Source organism: Podarcis tiliguerta, assembly GCF_965153285.1.
Source record: "Podarcis tiliguerta genome assembly, chromosome: 17".
In the NCBI taxonomy this organism is placed as follows: Eukaryota; Metazoa; Chordata; class Lepidosauria; order Squamata; family Lacertidae; genus Podarcis; species Podarcis tiliguerta.
Window position 1 is genome coordinate 7473341 of NC_139550.1, and position 21261 is coordinate 7494601.

At 43.8% G+C, this 21261-nt stretch overlaps 1 protein-coding gene across 1 annotated transcript; it reads left to right on the plus strand.

Annotated features, from left to right (window-relative positions):
• Window positions 1-881: 881 nt before the first annotated feature.
• GSR (glutathione-disulfide reductase) lies at window positions 882-21023 on the plus strand. The gene is made up of 13 exons (XM_083420227.1): window positions 882-1283; window positions 3763-3789; window positions 6213-6301; window positions 6841-6910; window positions 7751-7898; window positions 9918-9972; window positions 12058-12157; window positions 15091-15177; window positions 16756-16917; window positions 17500-17611; window positions 19166-19297; window positions 20299-20432; window positions 20690-21023. Exons 1-13 carry the CDS (start codon window positions 1050-1052, stop codon window positions 20837-20839), a joined length of 1500 nt encoding a protein of 499 aa, XP_083276353.1. The 5' UTR covers window positions 882-1049; the 3' UTR covers window positions 20840-21023.
• Window positions 21024-21261: the final 238 nt, after the last annotated feature.

The following is a 21261-nucleotide window of genomic DNA, read 5'->3' on the forward strand; positions in this document are numbered from 1 at the left end:
TAATATTCTTTTGGAAGCCTCCCAGAGTGGCTGGGGAAACCCAGCCAGATGGGCGGGGTATAAATAATAAATTATTATTATTATTATTATTAAATGTGCCCTTAAGACAGGATTTGTGAGGAAAGAGACAATAGAAGGTTTCCCACTTTGACCTTGCAGAGAAAACATTTGCTCAGTTTAGGAATCAAAATGGTTCCAGGTCGGTCTTCCTGTGCTGATCTATGTACGTGCTTGGTTGGTACGCTTATGAACATTACCATATATCTAAGACCTCAAAATTCCTATGACAGAATACAGTGGTGCCCCGCAAGACGAAAACTTGCAAGACGAAAGAGTTTTTCGTTTTCTGAGTTGCTTCGCAAGACGGATTTCCCTATGGGCTTACTTCGCAAGACGAAACGTCTTGCGCCTTTTTTGTTTAAACCGCCAATGCATTCCTATGGGAAACCGTCAATACACATTGGTGCTTCGCAAGATGAAAAAACTCGTAGAACGAAAAAACTCGCAGAACAAATTAATTTCGCCTTGCGAGGCACCACTGTATATGCTATGTGGTCATTTATGGACCCAATAGGTATCTCAAGCCATTTGCACATGTTGCCGTGCAACCAGTCCATGCAGAATGTAGGCACCCGATATGTAGAAATGAGCAAACCAGTGATATTTTAGGGATCGGGGGGGGGGGGCCCATGACTTACATCACAGGAGCCTACAAAAAAACAAAACACTGCTGCTGTAGGTAGGTTTTATTTTATTTGTTTTATATCTTATATTTTGGAAATGTACATCCAGGTTTTTTTCCTTTAATTTTTTTTGGGGGGGGGGGCAAGAGAGTGAGGCCCTAAACTATAGCTTGTTTAGCTTATACGTAAATCCGCCAGGGCCCGCTTTCTCCCTCGGGGTTCCTTCCCTCGCTGAGGCGGCCTAACAGAGGCGCTGCGCCGCGTCTTGGCGCCTTCCAGCGCCGCGGCCTGGCCTGCCTGGCCCGCCTTCCCCGCCGGCGCCGCCTGCCTCGCCTCGCCCGCTGCGGGGGCAGGACAAGAGGCGGGATGCGGTGGCCGCGCCCGCGGTCTCCCCTGGCCGTGGCGGCCTTCCTCCTTCCTGCTAGTCGCGCTGCAGCAGCCGCCGCCGCCGCCATGGCCCAGCTCCGCGCCTCCTCTTCGACGGCCTTCGACTACCTGGTGCTGGGAGGCGGCTCGGGCGGCCTGGCCAGCGCTCGGCGGGCGGCGGAGCTCGGCGCTCGGGTGGCCGTGGTGGAGAGAGGGCGGCTCGGCGGCACCTGCGTGAGTCCCGGGGCGGGGAGCGGGTTGGCGGGCGCTTAGGGAACTTGGCCTGGAGGAAACACGGCGCCCGGGAAGGTTGGGCGGCCCTCTGTGGCTTATGGTGGAGTTGGAAGTGCTGCCTTGCAGCGGGTTGGACTAGATGACCCGGGGGCCGGGGGGTCCCTTCCAACTCTGTGATTCCGTGCAACGCACTGCAAAGGGAGGTTGGGCGGCCGCCTGTCGTGTATGATCCAGCTGAAATTTTTGCATTGAAGCGGGTTGGGCTAGATGACCCTTGGAGCCCCTTCCAATTTTATTATTCTGTGAAACGCACTGCAAAGGGAGGTTGGATGGCCGCCTGCCGTGTATAATCCAGCTGAGATTCTTGCATTGAAGCGGGTTGGGCTAGATGACCCTTGGAGCCCCTTCCAGCTCTACAAGCCTATGATTATATGAAGCTGAACAGTGGTCCCTCTAGCTCAGTGTTGTCAACACAGACTGACAACGGGCTCTACAGGGTGTCTTCCAGCCCCTGCCTGGGGATTTGAACCCTGGACCTCCCTGTGTGCAAGTCAGATGCTATAATCCCTGAGCTGCGAGCATCTCTCAGGTGTTAATTGCCCCGTGCCCCACACTTAAGGATGACCAGGAGCACAGGAAAGTTGTAATAAGAACATTAATCTGTTTAACGTTTTTTATTTCCTTGTGCGCACACACACACACATGCATGCAGACACACACACACTGAACTTGGAAGGAGGAACAGGGGAAATGTGTGCATGCATTTGATAAGAGAGAGAAGGGTCTAGATCTTTATGCAGAAATTACAGCTTAAATTTTAGGACGTTCCATACGCCGCCCTCATGTGCCAGCCCTAGTAGCTTTACGTTTCAAATGGCTCATTGAAGAGGAAACAAAAACCCTGAAACTTTGAATTACTGAAAGAGTGCTTTCACTGTTTTCTGCATGCCAAGGGTTATTTCCATGCCCCCAAAATGTGGTACACTTCACAAAGTTGTGTATCATCCTTGCAAAAGGACCACATGTCCATGGGCTTAGCCGGGGGGGGGGGGCAGCTGCCCCCCATCAGGTAAAACAATAGAAATACTTAACTAACTGATCAATCACGTTGGTTCTGCCCCTGCCCCCAAGTCCTGCCCTGCCTAACAAAAATCCTGGCTACGCCTGTGCGACATGTCAGTTATTATGGTAGTGGTTAAAAAGTCCTGGGAAGACCAGGATTTAAATCTCCCCCTCTTCTCACGGGTGGACTGTGGACCAATCTCTGTCTCTCAGCCTAATCTACCTCACAGGGTTGTTGTGAACATAAAATGGGGGGGGGGGGGAGAGAGTCATGTATCTTTTTAAAGCTTTGTTTTTATTAAATATTTTCTTGGGTTACAAAAGTACACACAGTGTATCTGCTTTCAGTTCACAGAGTCCTTTCTACAGATCAGTTTGATCTCCTTTTAGGAAAGACATGATATAATGGAATTTTTAATCATGTGTTTGTTGCCATCCTTTCTGGGTTCTTGATTTGTGACGGCCAGGTTACACAGTTGTCCGTGATGAAGGGTATATTTTAACCTTCTTGTGATATTCCCAAGTGTCACCATTTCTTTTTCCCAGTTGGAACGAATGGCTGTAACCATTTAATTATATGGAAGCAGAGCCTGTCGGGTGACACCACAAAAAAGTGTGGTGCTAAACTTGCTCTCTTCCTCTGAGGTCTTCTTCTGTTGAAAATCAAGTAATTGAGAATCATGTCTTGTTTCTTTCTGACCCATTCTGAGTTCTGTTTCTCGGTCACGCGACTGAATATAAGGAATCCATCATTGCACATCTGCTTCCAAGGAGCTTGCCACAGAATTTCAACAATGGAGGAGGCAACTGTTATATTTATAATTGCAATACCTCAAATTTATTGTAGTCAAATCTTTGTTTCTTAAATGTATAGGCAACATTGTAACCAAAGCTTTGGAAGCAATTAACTCATACAAAGATACGTATGTAACATGTTATACAAGACAACAATAAAATCCAAATCTAAAATAGTTTTGTTAGTCAGCAATGCAATTCCATCTCATGCCGGAATCCAGTACTTCACGTACATTATCTCAGTCACCCTTACAAGAGGGTAGGTCAAGTACCTTACAAGTAAGGTAGGTCACTTATAATCTCCATATTTATTGAATCCAGGTAAGGAAAATACTTCCGTCACACAGTCCATTGTTGAACTATGGGGTTTGCTACCTCAAAATGTAAGGATGCCCACCAGCTTAAATGGTTTTAAGAGGGGATTTGACAAATTTATGGAGAATAAAGATAGCAATGCCTACCACTCATGTTGGCTGTATATTAGGGCAGTATGCCTCTGAACTACTGTAATAAAGAAATAATAAAAAGCTATCCATAACAAATTATCTTGTAACCTGTTTGTGCATGTTTGCTAAATACTTGCTTAGTATGACGCTTGACACTGTTTATTTTTCGTTTTCAGGTGAATGTTGGCTGTGTTCCTAAAAAGGTAAAAACAAACCGTTCAATGTGTCACTATCAATTTGTTTTGTTTTATTTTTAAATTGTGTGAAGTGAAAACTCAGCAACAGCTAGAAATGGTTTTATAATATATTCTTAGGCTCTCTGCATGTGTCAGATTGCTACCCGAGGAGACTATTGTCTTCTAAATGCAGATGAACACAAGAAAATGGCTGGATCACTCAAAAAACACCTGCCTTTTTGCTTATGTGTGATTTTGTACGGGAGGGGCACTTGGCACAGTGTGGTGTGGCATTCTGCTTCTCTTCTAGAAGGAACTGTGACCAGAGTGCTATTCTAACTCTCTCCCTGATGTTGATGATGCTGAAAGTGCTGGGATGCAGCTCAGTTGCATTAAGGCTGCTGGGTTTCCATGGCCAGAAAGTAGGTGGACAGGAGAACCGCCAAGCCTCCTAGACTTGTCTTTCTGAATGAATCTGTGCTGACCTTTCCTCAGTTGCTACACTGATACTCTCAGGGTGTTTATACTTTTTCTTTGTCCCACCTTGGAGGAGTAGACATATTTCCTTTTGTCTGCCCTGTAGAAAGATAAAATAGCAAGCATGACTTTCTGCATTTCCATCCTAGATTTTTTGAAGTAGATTTCTTCCTATCCAACATGTATTTCCTATACAGTCAAACCTCAGTTCCTGAATGGGTCCGTTTTGGAACGTTTTGGCTCCCGAACGTCGAAAACCTGGAAGTAAATGCTCTGATTTTCAAACATTTTTTGGAAGCTGAACGTCTGACACGGCTTCCGCTTGAGTGCAGGAAGCTCTTGCAACCAATCGGAAGCTGCACTTCATTTGTCAAATGTTTCGGAAGCCAAATGGCCTTCCAGAACAGATTACATTCAACAACTGAGGTTTGACTTAGCATTCTTATTTTCCATACTGAGTTTCAGTTTGATTGCATTGAGGGCAAAGCGTACTCTTCAAAGCAGAGATTTCAGTGCACAGTTCAACTTTTCCTGATACATATACATAAACACAACGCTCGGGTTGTGAACCTGATCCGTGCGGGATGCACGTTCGCAACTCGCAGCGGTGCGTCTGCACATGCGCAGGTTGTGGCTCGGTGTTTCTGTGCACGCGCAAAGCGCGATTTAGCACTTCTGCGCATGCGTGACTGCTGAAACCCAGAAGTAACCCGTTCCAGTACTTCCAGGTTTCAGCGGTCCATAACCCGAAAAAACACAAACTGAAGCATCTGTAACCCGAGGTATGACTGTATTATTTATTTAGTTTTTCAAATTAAAATTTTACAATTGCAAACAACAACATAAAGACAAGATAATAAAATAAATGCTGTCAGATGGCTGGGGGGATGTTAGATGGCATGTAAAAGACACCATGTGTCTTTCCACTTCACTGGTTGTCCTACCAGTGGTGGGGGTCCCAGACGCTTGAGGTTTGCTAGACTTAAGCCTTATAGATCACTCCAGGGACTCCTCATCTATGTCAGGCGTGAGCTGTTGCAGAAAAAGAAAGAAAGAAAGAAAAAGACAACTGTCTTTATACCCTTGGCCGTTGTGAGCTGGTGTGGTTTCGTATACACCCGGGGAAGCCATCGCTTCGCTTCTCCGCTGTCTAATTTAGGATTGCTGTTACTCCTGCTAAGTGCCTAATTTCCCAAGGCTCTTCTGGCTGATCCGGTTCTGAGGGGTTGAGAAGCCAACATTGCAATGTATGAAGCAAGCGTCCTTTATTGTTAGAAAGATAAAGTTAGTGGTTTTTCTCTTGCCTTCTCTGTGAACAGGCTCAAATACTAACTTAAGAAATTGCATTGGCGTGTTTTGATGGGAAGACAGTCAAAATAGCCTGATGCAATGATGCTCATTTGGGGGAAATAAAATGAAAAGGAAATCTTGGGATCATAATCGTTTAATAGAAAATTGAAGGCTGGTGTCTCCATCCAATGCAGACAGTGGATGCTTCCAAGTAGCCGCAGGGAGGCTGGCAAATTGGATCGTGCCCTTTGCCTAGAAGCCATCCTTTTGGCAAAGCAGGTCGAGTTGTAAATGGCAGGTTATGGGCTGTTGACTGAAGATACAGGTCTCCTGTCCCACTGCCTCTGGGGGTGAGTGGGAATCTTTCAGACTATTCTTGATTTAAAAAAAGCTGGTAGTTACCAGGAGAGGAACTGCTTTAGAGAATGAGTGAATTTAAAATTGAGTTTTTGAAGTATTTCAAGACTACAGTACATGCATAGTGGCTTACGTTTATCATGGTGGGTTTCAAGTTGTGTGGGCCTGATATGTCTAAACCGCTGTCCCAATGTAAAATCCTTTATGCATTATACCTCCCCCACAACATTATCCTGCATTATACAATAAATAGCAGTGTTTGGTTTTTCATTTATTTTTAAATTAAACCCTGGATGTTCTCCCTGCACCCTCCCCTCCCCAAACAGGTGATGTGGAACACTGCTGTCCACTCTGAATTCATCCATGATCATACAGATTATGGTTTTGAAGTATCCGATGTGAAGTTTAACTGGCGGTAAGTCAGGTTAAAATTCCTTTCTGTGGAAATAAATGTGCACCATCAGACTAATGCGATGAGTGGGGTACAATCTGCTAGGAGGTTCTGATATGCTTGCCCCACTGAATTGAGTGGAAGGTGTGTGAAATATTTGGAGCATCATTAATAGTAGCTGAATGTACCCCATTCATCAGATTTCCTCCAGTCTACTAGGAGGTATTTATATTCTTGTCCCATTGAAATGCACAAGGCTGTCTTTTGACAGCAAAGCAGCTCAGTCAATGGAGAAAAAAGTTTGAAGCTTTTAAAAACTGGCTCATCTTCTGGTTTTATTATTTTGGCTTTATAAATAGTTGGCTATTGGCTTTATAAACAGTTCTGCCTTCTCAATATATCTGCATCTTGATTTTTTTGATGGGACGTAAATTCCTAAAGCAAATAATGAATGGGGATTTGAAAGGAGGGACAAGGTTAGGTTGTTGTGCTTTTTTTTGAGCCATAGTTTTGCTAGTGCAAGAGAGAGATAATTTTGTCACACAAAACTTATTTTATTACAGAGTAATTAAGGAAAAGCGTGATGCTTATGTGAAACGACTGAATGATATCTATCAAAATAATTTGAACAAGGTTTGTAAATGTTCCTGTTTTGCACCTCAACCGATCGTTAAGCCTCTTTCCTCCAGCTGCTAACGATGAGTTTCACAGTATAGAATCTAGAGGGCTTTACTGGTTCATCAGCTTACTCCTTTGAGACAACCATCCCTCACTCTTGGAAATATATTCCTCTTAGTTTCAGAGCACAGCACTTTTGTAAAATCTCTCTCACCAATCCGGAAATGCTTTAGGATTTGCAGCCCCGTCTCTGAGAATGTCTTAGCCCTATCTACATTGCTAATATATGTTGATTTTATATCAGTGTTTTTTTTCTATCTGTCATTGGTTCTCTAAGTAACCCTGGGAAGTATAGTTTGTATGCTGAGGGTACAAAGAATTATCTATTTGAGATCCTAATTCCCCTAGAGAAGTTTGGATAGAGGTAGTAATTAATTTAAGTCTGCATTGTAAACATGCCCTTAATTCTACCTGCTCTCAGTATAGAACAGGCTTCCTCAACCTTGGCCCTCCAGATGTTTTGAGACTACAGTTCCCATCATCCCTGACCCCTGGTCCTGCTAGCTAGGGATCATGGGAGTTGTAGGCCGAAAACATCTGGAGGTCTGAGGTTGAGGAAGCCTAGTATAGAAGTTTCTCTGAATTTATGACAAAATATATAGGAGAGCTTTGGATAACCCAGACTTGTTCAATTATTTAAATTCATGAGAGAATCAACGGATGAGAGAAATCGGCACACCAACCAGGTAGCACTGTGACACCATAGGGAATAGCTAAAATGTCTTGTGAAATTCTTTATCTGGTCTTTGAATTGACGTATAGATTGACAGCTCATTTTCAACCTGATTTCATTAGTCTAATGTAGAAACTCTTCGTGGTGATGCTTCGTTCTCACCTGATGGCAAAGGCACGATTGAAGTGGATGGTAAAAAATACACAGCACCCCATATCCTGATTGCAACTGGTGGGCAGCCTTCAGTCCCCAGTGAAAGTGAGGTGCCAGGTAAGTCATTTACATGCCACATTTTTTTGCAAACACAACCGTTTCTCAAAGCACTTAAACTGTCAAAGCACAGTATCCCAATAATAACGATACATAATGAAAATTATGATATCACTGCAATGCAACACTAGAAATTCAGTGGTTGAAAGTTCATTTAACATACATCAAAGTTTAAATGAGCATATAGTTCAGAAATAGAAATATCCAGTAACCTCACATCCAAAAATAGCCCCAGAGCTAATGACATCATCCTCATTATTGCCCTGTTACTAGGGCTGGGTAATGTGTCAATATATTGTCCGAAACAAAGTCCATATTGTGATATTTGTTTCATAATTTTTGACCTGGCAATATATTGTGACTCATGGTGTGTGTGCATGGGCTATGCAAAAATCACAATGTGGGGAAAACCATGAAGTCTGCCAATGCATCTACATTGCTCCATCCTTATTTCACAGATTGTGATACCGTATTTTTTGCTCTATAGGGCACACTTTTTCCCCTCCAAAAATTGAGGGGAAATGTGTGTGCGTCCTATGGAGCGAATGCAGACGCCTTGGCTTCAGCGATAGCAACGCGAAGCCTCCAAAGCGCAGAGGGAGCGCTCCCTCCGCGCTCCGGAGGCTTCACGTTGCTTTCGCTGAAGCCTGGAGAGCAAGACTCTCCTGGCTTCAGCAAAGAGGGAGAGCTGCGCAGTGCCCCTTCAGCGAAGCGGGAGGAGAAATGGAAGGGGCTCCGTTTCTCCTGCTGCTTCGCTGAAGGAGCGCTGAGCAGAGAGGGGGAGAATTTTTTTTCTTGTTCTCCCCCTCTAAAACAAGGTGCGTCCTATGGTCAGGTGCGTTCTATAGAGCAAAAAATACGGTATATTGATATGTTATGATATTTTGCAGGTGATATATCACAAGGTTGAAAAACAGATATCACTCAGCCCTACTGTTCATCTCTGCATAGTTCCATCCTTACTTCCGACATCGTGATACATCATTATATTGCAATATTTTAACATCGTGATGTTGAAAACCAGATATCACCCAGCCCTTCTTGTTACCTCCCCCTATTTTATTCTAAAAGGCAAGAATCTCATCAAGACTTTTCTTGGGAGCCGCTCCCTTATGAAGGCTCCTTAGATGGAGGGTGAGGTAAAGCAAATGGAAATAGCTCTCTCTGTCCTGTGATTAGGAAAGATCTAAAAAAGCTGATATGACAGTTGAGCTTCTTGCTTCAAAAGATTAAGCAATAACTCTCTGTACTTTGTACCGTATTTTTCGCCCTATAGGATGCACCGGCCCATAGGACGCACCTAATTTTTTTTTGGGGGGGGGAATAAAGGGAAAAAAATTATTTTCCCTGCTCCAGGCGTATGCAGCTCTCCACAAGCGTGGGAGCCCAGCGCCGGGCTCCCATGGCTTGCGGAGAGCTGTGCGAAGCTAAGCCTGGGCGCGCTGCACCTCCCCGCTGTCCCCCGAGCTTGCGGGGCTGGCGGTGGGGCTCTCCTGAAGCCTGCATTCGCCCCATAGGGCGCACACACATTTCCCCTCCATTTTTGGAGGGGAAAAAGTGTGTCCTATAGAGCGAAAATACGGTAATATTAATCCTTGGCAAACACAGTTGCCGTCCTCGCCTGTGCTGCTCGCTGTGTTTTGCTGATCTTTGGGGAATTCTTGCATTTTTCAGGAATGTTCCTCCTCTCCCCCTCTCCCTGTCAATTATTAAGGGTCATAAATGTACATGGAGTAATTTTTGAAAAGTCCTGCAACCCCCGCCCCAAGGAACTTACAATTTCAGGATTGCTGCGGACATAATTGTGGGAGTGCATTCGCCACATTTTTTAGATGTTTACCATCTTCGCCCCAGTTTAGGAGAAGCCTGTTTTTCCTGCTTGCAGTATTGAATTATATTGTATGCAGCAGGTCTGCATTAGTGAATGAGCTGTAAGAAAAGTTGAATATTTGCATAGCTAAGATCTATTTATACATAAGTGGACTTTGATATTCAGGGTAGTGTCTCATTGCTTTACAGGGGCCAGCTTGGGAATTACTAGTGATGGTTTTTTTGACCTTGAAGAGCTGCCCAAGTAAGTTGCCAATCTAGGGCGAACCTGTTCTCAGTTTCCACATCGTAATGGAGATTATTTGAGAAATAGAGCATGCTGGCTGTGGGTTACTGTGCGATAGGCGGGGTGAGGTGGGGCTCACGTATCTCCCTCAAATGTCTATAAATATCTTAAGTGCAGGGAAAAGTTCCCTCATAGTGCTGTATTTACTGTTGCAAGTTGCAGAATTGCTAAAGATGCTCCATATAGCATCTGGTCAGTCCTGATGCATATCAGGTATTAGTCTAGAGCTAGATTAGAGCCTTTGATCCTTTTGTTGCCTGAGAAAAATCTGTGGGCAAAATCCAGACAAATTAAAGCACTTGTAAACACAATTAATTTTAATGCAAGAGGGCTTATGTATGTACCCAACAGTTCATTATATGCTTTGTCTCTTCAGAAGTAAGTCCTATTGAATTAAATGAGGCTTGCTTCCATTAGGGAAGTAGGTAGAAGTTTGCACCCAGTCTTCCATTGAAAGCAATGGGGTTTACAAGTGCTTAACTGGCTGAATTGCACTTAAAGGATGTTTACCTTACTGGCTGGTTTTATGTAGTACTAAAATTGGAGGTTGTAGAGTTCAAGCTCCTTCATGCAACAGCTGTTCTTTTTGATTGTCCCAATCCTACTTTCTGGGTTTCATCTCAGAATAGCAAGAATCAGCACAAAGTCTCATGTCTAGCTTGTAAATAGATGTTTGACACATTGGTTTGGGGAGGTACGTGAAACCTATAAAATTCTTGTTTAGGAGCAGTTGAATATCAGTGCAAAACATTCCTCCTCATCCTTTCTAATGACTTGTTCGTTCACACACACACACCGTTTGCTCTGTATTGGCATTGTTTGTGTTTTGAGAAAAGTTTAGCAGGCTTGTGGTGGTGTGGTTTGCAAATCAGTGCAGCAAAATGCTCAATTTGAGTCATTAAGTTAATTAAAACCAACCAAACTTTCATATAATTATTTAGTCATTTATAAAATGCACACAGCACGTAGCCCAACGTTTGCCAGTGCTTCCGCACGCATTGGCCAGAATTCTGGAAGATGGGATGAGGTTTACTTGCATCTGAACACGTGCAATTGCCCAGATGCCTATAGGAAACCCACAGGTGGAACATGAGAGCGATAGCCCTCTCCTGATGTTATTCCCCAGCGACAGGTACCTAGAGGTATGTCTCTGATCCTGGAAGTAGCATATAGATTTCATGACTAGTAGCTATTGATAGCATAGTCCTCCCTCCATGTATTTGTCCAATTCCCTTTTAGGACCATCTAAGTGGATGACATAGGGACGCGGGTGGCGCTGTGGGTTAAACCACAGAGCCTAGGGCTTGCCGATCAGAAGGTCGGCAGTTCAAATCCCTGCGACGGGATGAGTTCCCGTTGCTCGGTCCCTGCTCCTGCCAACCTAGCAGTTCAAAGTGCAAGTAGATAAATGGGTACTGCTCCGGCGGGAAGGTAAACAGCATTTCCATGCGCTGCTCTGGTTCACCAGAAGTGTCTTAGTCATGCTGGCCACATGACCCGGAAGCTGTATGCCTGCTCCCTCGGCCAGTAAAGCGAGATGAGCGCCGCAACCCCAGAGTCGTCCGCGACTGGACCTAATGGTCAGGGTCCCTTTACCTTTACTTAAGGATGACTATCACGACATTTTGAGCAGCAGCTTCCATAGTTTTAACTGTCTGCTGAGTGAAGATCCTGACTGCCTCAGTAGAAGAAGAAGAGTTTGGATTTGATATCCCGCTTTATCACTACCCTAAGGAATTTCAAAGCGGCTAACAATTTCATTTCCCTTCCTCCCCCACAACAAACACTCTGTGAGGTGAGTGAGGCTGAGAGACTTCAGAGAAGTGTGACTGGCCCAAGGTCACCCAGCAGCTGCAGGTGGAGGAGCCGAGACCCAAACCTGGTCCACCAGATTACGAGTCCACCGCTCTTAACCACTACACCACACTGGCTCTGAGTACGAGACACTCAGGCAAAGCATAGTTAAGGGTGCGGTAGAATATGTTTCCAACAGGAACTTCGTAGGGTGTGTGAGATATGGCTCAAAACTCATTATTCTTTCAGGCGCAGTGTTGTCGTCGGTGCTGGATACATAGCTGTGGAGATAGCTGGCATTCTTTCAGCCCTGGGTTCAAAGACGTCCTTACTGATACGTTATGGTGAGGTAAGGCACACTCACTATTTCATTGTCCTGACTGCTCTGCTGTATATTGGCCAGTGCAATAAAAAGCAAGGCTTGGGCTCTGTTGTGCACACTTTTAATTCCTTGCACTGATTGACTGGGCAAGGAAGCACTCATCCGGCAAGATGGACACGCAGGAAGACTGTGCCCAGAACTCTGAGTAAAAAGCCATTTAAAAATGAGCCAGAGAGTGATTTCTTTATACCTTCTTTTTTTAAAAAAGTAATATTTATTTTGCTTTAAGCATATACAGATAAATATAAACAACCAAAATTACAAAAGAAAAATCCTTAGTAATAATAATAATGGAAAAGGCTAAAAAAACCCTACAAAAATATCAAATACATGGCATAGAACATAATCCATTCTGGGAAAGAAAAAAGGAAAAGGAAAAAAGGAGAAGGAAGAAAAAAAAGGGGAGGGGGAAAATGAGACAGAAGACAAGAAGGCTCGTCTATTGGATGCTTCCGTCAAGGTCACAACAGATCACGATTCTTATCAATTCTCTCTATCTGTATTCCATAGAATCCCTCATCTTGGTATCAGAGAACATTTCCCTATGCGGTATCATTCTAAACATAACCAGGTCTTTATTGATGAACCCTTATCCCCTAGATAATTATTTAAACATTCTTTTTTCACCATCTTTTTAGGTTTATCTCTTATTGCATCTGTCAGCTTCGCGAGCTCCAAGGACTCGCACAATTTGACTACCCATTCATCTTTAGTGGGTGTATTTTTATCTTTCCAGTGTTTTGCCACTATAACCCTTGCTGCTGATGTCGCATACATAAATAACCTGGTTTTGTTTATACCTTCATTCCAATAAGCCAGTGGTTTTCAACCGGTGTGCTGTGGCACTCAGGGGTGCCGTGGGCAACACTGGCCTCTGTCCCTCTTTCCTTCCCTCCCTCCTCTGATACCCTCTTGTGTCTCTGACTCCCAAAGGCTCACACAGCTGTTTATTGCAGCAGCCCTGGCTACAAGCTTCGCAGGTGAATGGTGCTTCTGGGGCTGGCCGGGGGGTGCTTCCCAGCCCCCTGTGGGGCAGTGTGAGGAGGCACCTCTCTTTGGGGCAGGGGGGGCAGCTCACAGACCAGGGGCGGCAGCTACGGCTGCCCAGAGGACTCCCAAGGAGAGGAGAGAGGAGGTTGAGGGAACACTCCACAAGGGAGGGTATTTGAAGAAGGGCGAGAGGCTGCCAGCTCTGCAGGCAAGGGGTGACATAGCTGAGCTCCTGAGCCCCACAGGGGTGCCGCAGAAAGAATGCAGTTGGTCAAGGGAGCCGTGGACTCAAAAAGGTTGAAAACCTCTGCAAGAAGCTATGCAAGAAGAGAGACTCTGATTTGCCAGCTGAGTGGAACCTCTCTAGCTTTTCTCCTCTCCCAAGCAGCTCCCTTGGTTCTCCAAAACCGCAAGCAGGACCCTTCCTTAAATCCCCGGCAGCCGGCTGCATGCAAACCTTCTCTTGCCATTGCTATGAGACATCCAGGACCTGTCTGCTGCAAGACGTGATATCTCTTAGCACTGGCTAATCCAGACCCTGTTACTTGAGTTTTCCAGCTTTTGCTCTGTCCAAGGCCACAGGTGCAGCCTCTGTAGTCGACTCACTGGCTAGGATGCACTTTCCCATTGCGGTCAGGTTGCCATGCTCTTCCGGTGTCAGTGCTATGTAAAGTGGAGAGCTGCAAGTGCTTTTAATTCACAGTTGTCTTAGGGGATGAGGAAGAGGAATTCCCAATAAACCAGATCCAGGCCAGAAACCATCTTGGCTGTGAGATCTGGTAGACTTTCTCCCGGCCTTGAAGGCCTTTTTCCACCTGGTCTGGGGCTCGGACTGACAAAAGCTAAGACTGCTGAACAGCCTCTTGGGCTGGGGCATTATTTATTTAGTGTGTTTTGTTGAGGGGGCTTGTTGCTATCAGTATTAATTTTTGTATCTTTATTTTAGATCTTGCTATGATTTATGTGGAAATTGTTTAATTTGGTTGTATATTTTTGATGTTTTATTTATTGTTTATTACTACTTTTGTTGTTCATAATTATGTAATTTTAGAATGTTGGAAGCCACCTTGAGCATGGTTTGAACTATGGAAAGGCTTGTTTTAAGTAGGGGAAGAGATCTTTTAACTGATATGGATTGATTGATTGATTGATTGATCGATCAATCAATTAATGCACCACCCCTTCTCATTTCTTCTGAAATTGACCTGCATTGTAATCTGAAAAGCAGCAAACCTTCGCCCAGGTCCCTTCTGGGCAAAAGCCTGAGTGCAATAAAACAAGAGGAAAAAATAGTGCTTAAGTGTTTGTACAGTGGTACCTCGCAAGACGAAAGAGTTTTTTGTTTTCTGAGTTGCTTCGCAAGACGGATTTCCCTATGGGCTTGCTTCGCAAGATGAAACGTCTTGTGCCTTTTTTAAAAAACCGCCAATGCATTCCTATGGGAAACCATCAATACACAGCGGTGCTTCGCAAGACGAAAAAACTCGCATAACGAAAAAACTCGCAGAACGAGTTAATTTCGTCTTGCAAGGCACCACTGTATAATGTTGCTGAATGTTCAATTCCCATTATGTCTTCAATAATCTGTAGAACACTTCTGTAAAGTAGGCCAGTATTATTATCCACATGTTGAGGGTTTGGGGTGGAGAGGCTTAGAGAATTATGGTTTAATGAGTTGCCCTTGCTAGGTTTACAGCCTGCTGTTAGCCACTACTATTTATTAAATGTATTTATATATTGTTTTTCACGTGGACCTCAAAGCGGTTTACAGGAATTTCTTATAAAAATGCAGTGATATGGAAATTACAAGCATTCAGAAACAGCTGTAACTGCTACACTAGCTCTCTTGAATGAGTTATGTGGATATGCTGTGTGTCCTCACAGTCTTATTTAATGTTCTTCCTGGACAGGTGCTGAGAAACTTTGATTCAATGATCAGCTCAAACTGTACTCAGGAGCTGGAGCATGGCGGTGTAGAAGTCTGGAAACATTCTCAGGTATTATCTATTTACTGTATCACTTTCATCATCTGTGTGCCTATATTTTTTTTTGGGGGGGGGGTGTTTTGTTATTTTTGTTTTGACTATTTACTTGTGTTTTTCCTTTGTATTTTATCCTGTATATCGCCCTGACATCTTGTGATGAAGTGCGGTGTATAAAGCTAATTTAAAAATATAAAAAATGTGCAATTTTTATTGTTTTTGTGGGGCTGAATGATTCTGTCTCCTATCGGGGCAAAGTATGCAGGGATGTTCCCATCTTGTCTTGCTATGTTGTTTGTTTTAACGGATTAATACCTTTTATTAAGCACCAGTTTATTAAGCACCAGTGCTTTAATTCCTTCTATGAGTGGTATTATTCTTAATGAGAGAAAGTAGCAAACATGTAACAAAATACTCCCCCACCCTCCTTTTTCTTCAACTTATTGCCCATGCTGCTTCTCTTATTGGTGTATTTATAGCTGCTTTTAATAAGGCTAGTAGCCAGACCATAAGCAGAAAAACAGAGCTCCTATTTATTGCACCTTGGTTGGTACATTTTGGGAAACTGCAGCTGTCCTTAAATCAAGGCTGAGTACCAATACCAATCAGTCACACATTCTGTATGAAGAAAGGTTGAATTCTGCAACTTGCATTAATTATATTATTTGAAGGTGGCATCTGTCTGTCTCGGGAGACAATGAAGAGCGCCTCCTGGGGTGAAATCAAATTGCTGGAGAATCACAGCGCCTGCTGTGGCTGCAGAAACCAGAAACTCATAGCTGCTGCCTCTCGCATTGTTTCTGCTGCATTAGCAGCACCAAAGTAACCTGTCTGTGGCACAGAAGTACTGGGCTCCCTCCCCTAAAAACAAACAAGACACTGTTCAGAAAACACAGACAGGCCCTGTCCAGTGGCCTTACATTTTAAATTTGATATAAAACTGGAAAAGGCCAAGAACAATTAGGGCAGGTTTTTCACATAACACTTAAAAAAAAAAATTGCATACTTTTTTCCATAGTACTTCTTTTTGCATAATTTATGCTGCATGTTTGAAGCACAGGAGCAATGCAAGACACTCCAACCCCATCTTCCGATCACTGGAAAACATAATTGGCCATTGCTTCTCAAGATTCCAGCAGCCTTTGTTGTTTTTCTTCAAATGAAATTGAGAGATCATGCCTATAACTTGACATGTCAACTCTAATAAAGAGGTTTTTAAAAATGATATTATAACAAATTCTGAAATAAATACAGTGGTACCTCTACTTACGCGCACCTCTGGTTACGTATCCTTCGACATATGCATGCAGCAAACCCGGAAGTATTTTTCTGGGTTTTGCCATGCACGCATGCGCAGAAGCACTCTACCGCACCGCACACATGCACAGAGCAGGCACCTCCGGTTGCGAAAACCTTGGGATCCGACTAGAGCTCCGGAATGGATTCCGTCCGCAACCAGAGGTACCATTGTAGAACAAATTTGAAGCAGGAAATCGGGTTGATCCCTGAAATCCACCTTCCTTGCAGCTAGTCTTTATGGTCATTGTACGCACAGTTTTGCTCTTTGTCCTCAAGTCTCCTGTTTCTCAACAGGTCAAGTCGGTCACAAAGTCACCTTCAGGACTGCTGTCGGTAACTGTAACATCCTCTCCTCCAAGTCAGAAACCCACTTTTAAAACTATTGAGGATGTTGATTGTCTGTTATGGGCCATTGGTAGAAAGCCAAACACAGAGGGGCTAAATCTTGACCAGCAGGTGAGCAGCAATTATTTTATTTCTTTGAGACAATGTGGGATTTTGATACATTGCATATAGAATCTGGATTATATGATAGCTGGCATCGTGTTGTGGTTATGAGTGGAGCTGCAGTGTCTAGTCAGTTAAAAACTCACTTTGTTCAGTTAGAAAGCTGTTCTGATTAGCCTATTAAAAAAAATGAATAGAAATACTTATAAAAAAGCAGACCACCATATTAGGTAACAATTCCTCCACCCACCAGCAAATATTTTATGCTATCCTACATTTTTTTTATAGGATTATTGAGATAATACATGCAAAGCTCTGAACATAGTAAATGTCATTTAAATGTTATGGAAAAAATATCCCACATAGCTCCTGTCACTAAGCATACCGCTCATGCCTGACTCCTCTGAAATGATTCCGTGTGTTTTGTGTGCTGAGGCTACGTGGGAAGAAAAAGGCCTGCCTTCCCTTGTTCACATAATTTTTCTGAAAAGTTACACAGCTTAGAAATAAGAGATGAATCAGTGCTGTTTGTCTTGGATACTCTTTTCCCGGAATGTCGTGTTTGACTTAAACTATCCTTTCCATTTTTAGAATATTAAGGTAGATTCTATGGGTCATATTATTGTTGATGAGTTCCAAAATACCAGCAGAAAGGGGATCTATGCTGTTGGAGATGTATGTGGGAAAGCTCTTCTTACACCAGGTAACATTAATATGCTATTTTGCTCAAAAGGCTTCTATAATGTTATGTGGGAACCTGTGCATGCTGCACCAAAAATAGCTTGGGAGAGGAGAACAGGGAGGAAGACGGGGAAGTAATCAAGTGGTTGCCTGGGGATCTTTTTCTGCTCATCAACTTTTGATCATAGTAAATCTACTGCATCAACAAGGTCTGGATGTGACCTCTTAGCATCTCCCATATCACTGATTTCTGAAACACTAGCAGAAAATTAAAGAATTGTGTGGCAATGTAACTTGTTAGAAGTCTATCAGGTTTGCCTTTAGATCTGCCACACCAAGTAAATAATACGTAAGCCTTATAGTTCCCCGTCATATGGAGAATAATTAATGCAAATTCTGGAGATGAGATGAAGTTCTGGGCCAGGGCCAGGGAACCTTTGGCCCTCCAGATGTTGTTGGACTCCATCTCCCATCAGCCCTAGCCAGCATGGACAATGGGACTTGTAGTTCCACAATGTCTGGAGGACCAAGTGTTCCCCATCCCTGGCAAATTAAAAACTCACAAATCACTGGGTCTGGTTGTTCAGGCATTTCAGCAAGTTCTTCAGGCATAACAAGCATGGGGAATAGGGGTGATCAAGGAGACCTTTCGTTAAAGTTCTTCAACAAAGGCTCTTGAGTAGACGTAGCAATTGTGGGATAAGGCGAGATGCCCTCTTATGGGCCAGTAACTGGTTAAAAATCAGGAAGCAAAAAGTAGGAATAAATGGGCAGTGCAATGGAGAGGTGTAAATACAGGCAGCTCCATTTATGCGTGTTCAATACATGTGCGACTGTGAATACGTGCATTGCGCTGAACCCAGAACTGACCTCGAAACGTCATAAAGACATCACTAATAGGGCGGGGATGGAAAGGGGTATTTCAATGGGTTTCAATTATATGCGATTTCACCGACATTCGCGGTGCCTTGGGACGTAACCCCTGCGTAAATGGGCGGCTGTCTGTAGTTCCTGGGACGCAGGTGGTGCTGTGGGTTAAACCACAGAGCCTAGGACTTGCCAATCAGAAGGTTGGCAGTTCGAATCCCCACGATGTGGTGAGCTCCCGTTGCTCGGTCCCTGCTCCTGCCAACCTAGCAGTTCAAAAGCACGTCAAAGTGCAAGTAGATAAATAGGTACTGCTCCAGCGGGAAGGTAAACGGCGTTTCCGTGCGCTGCTCTGGTTCGCCTGAAGCGGCTTAGTCCTGCTGGCCACATGACCTGGAAGCTGTATGACGGCTCCTTTGGCCAGTAAAGCGAGATCAGCACCACAACCCCAGAGTCTGTCACTACTGGTCCTAATGGTCAGGGGTCCCTTTACCTTTACTGTAGTTCCTCCATGCAGCTGCATCCACTGGATCACTTCATGTGTAAGCATGCCTGCACTGGGGCAGATACATTTTATCATTACTACCCTATGCCATGTAAAGGGGGGGGGGGGCTGCCTGTACTGCATGCGTCCCTTGGAGGAGTGTGGCAATGGACACAGTTGCCTGTTACTATGCCCGGTGACATGCCTAAATTTCATCCTTAACAGTTGCAATAGCTGCCGGAAGGAAACTGGCACACAGGATTTTTGACAAGAAAGAAGATTCTAAACTTGACTACACCAACATTCCTACCGTGGTCTTCAGTCACCCACCTATTGGAACGGTGGGACTAACAGAAGGTAGGATCTTAGGCCTTGTTGTCTTGCTTGTTCCTATGGCTCAGTGGGCAAAAGAAATGGCACTGTAACCTTAAGCGTTTGTGACATGCGATACCATTTTATCCTTTCCTCTAGGCACATTTTCTGCCAGTGGCTTGGCAAGGCTATATAAAGAACAAACGGTTGTGCCTACGTAAACACATTGCAGATGCTAACTAGAATTTAGAGACTGGCTGCAGAATTGTATGCTTCATCCCCTCTCCCATTTCCCTTTGACTATGGTGGAGGACATTTTCTTAATTTGTTCAAAGCATAAAAAACTATATTAGTATGTAAAACTGGGCTGTTAAACTCTGAACGTGGAAGGTTTAAGAGTTGTGTGTTGCAAAATTGGCAGCCCAGGCCCTCTAAACCAGGATGGGAAACCTGAGCCCCCCCAGATATTGCATAGCCAGTGGTTAGGGATTATGGGAGCTGTTTGATTACAGGAGGGGGTCACCAGTCTTTTTTTGGGCCAGTGGGCGTGCCCTGCACACGGAGGAGGGGATGGAACCTACACCAGCCACTGCGTATTTGCTGACAGAGACACTCTTTGCAGATCTCATCTGTTCAAAAGGGGAGGCGTGTCCATCTTGACTTCCACTGAAATGTGGGCACGCTTGAGAGGTGGCTTCAATGTAGGAAATGCCAGCCGAGTGTGAATGGCAACCAAGTAGGAAAAAGTGTTGTACATTGTGGTATTTATGCATAACTATTGTAGGTGCTATAGGAAGTATTGGTGGATGTCCTGACACCCCCCCCCCCAGCCTACAACAGCTGGAGGGCTGCAGTTTCCCAATTCTTGCTTTATAACATCTGTATTTAGACACGTCAAATACTTTCGAAAACTTTATTATAGCAATTCAGACACATCTAGTCTGCCTTTTGGCTTTTATAGCAAGGCAATTACTGCTGTGCTTTGTGGTTCCTCTTCCTTAGCTATGTAGACTATATGCTTATTTTTGTCTTACTGTCTGTTTCAGCGGAAGCTAGAACTACATATGGAAGCGAGAATGTGAAAACCTATACAACTTCTTTTATCCCAATGTATCACGCTGTAACTAAAAGGAAAACAAAGTGTGTAATGAAACTGGTGTGTGCAACTAAACAGGAGAAGGTGAGCAAAATGGGGAAGAATAAAGATTCTGTGAGCAACTATTCTGTTTATACTTATCTAGACACCACACACGATTCTACTTTGGGCAGAACTGGCAAATGGAGCAGTATTGGAGAAGGAGAACACTGTAAATATAAGCCTATTTTTATTGATGAAGAAAGCTGGTTTGGGGAGTCAATGAGATGTCTGATTATAGTATTAAATCACCAATGCAAAACCAAAGCCTTAATTAACATGATTGTTTGTTTGTTTTTAAGGTGGTAGGCCTTCATATGCAAGGCTTAGGATGTGATGAAATGCTTCAAGGCTTTGCTGTGGCTGTCAAAATGGGAGCGACCAAAGCAGATTTTGACCAGACAGTGGCCATCCACCCAACATCTTCTGAAGAACTTGTTACACTCCGTTGATTTTTTTTAATAAGGTGCCTAGATGTAATCTTCACAGAATCATGTTATCCCCTCTAATTTAATCCAATACAAGATTAACTTGTCTTTTCTTACTGCAACTGAACTGTAAATGAAATCTTTGCCCATCTATCGACAAGCCCTGGAAAATGCAGCACTGGAATAAAGTTGCCTTAAATCATCTTAACATTGTGGGATGGAATTGTCATTCAATTCTTACAGAAGCTTTTAAAGTGATCATTTGGCAGTAAACTAAGTTGTGGAGGGAGAGTAAATGTTAGGAGAAATTACAACTTGCAAAAGAACTAAGTTTATAAAAGGTACCATCTATAAGGAGAAATAGGCAGTGTCTTCACCCACATTTTGTTAAGTTAAATCCGGAATGTGAATTTGAGCTATTATAATTTTACATAAACAGAACAAGT

Bases quoted from the DNA above. Each gene is read 5' to 3' on its own strand.
- GSR (XM_083420227.1), top strand. From the start codon at position 1,050: ATGCGGTGGCCGCGCCCGCGGTCTCCCCTGGCCGTGGCGGCCTTCCTC. The intron at 9,973-12,057 runs GTAAGTTGCCAA...TTATTCTTTCAG, and splicing joins GACCTTGAAGAGCTGCCCAA to GCGCAGTGTTGTCGTCGGTG. The intron at 15,178-16,755 runs GTATTATCTATT...GTTTCTCAACAG, and splicing joins AAGTCTGGAAACATTCTCAG to GTCAAGTCGGTCACAAAGTC.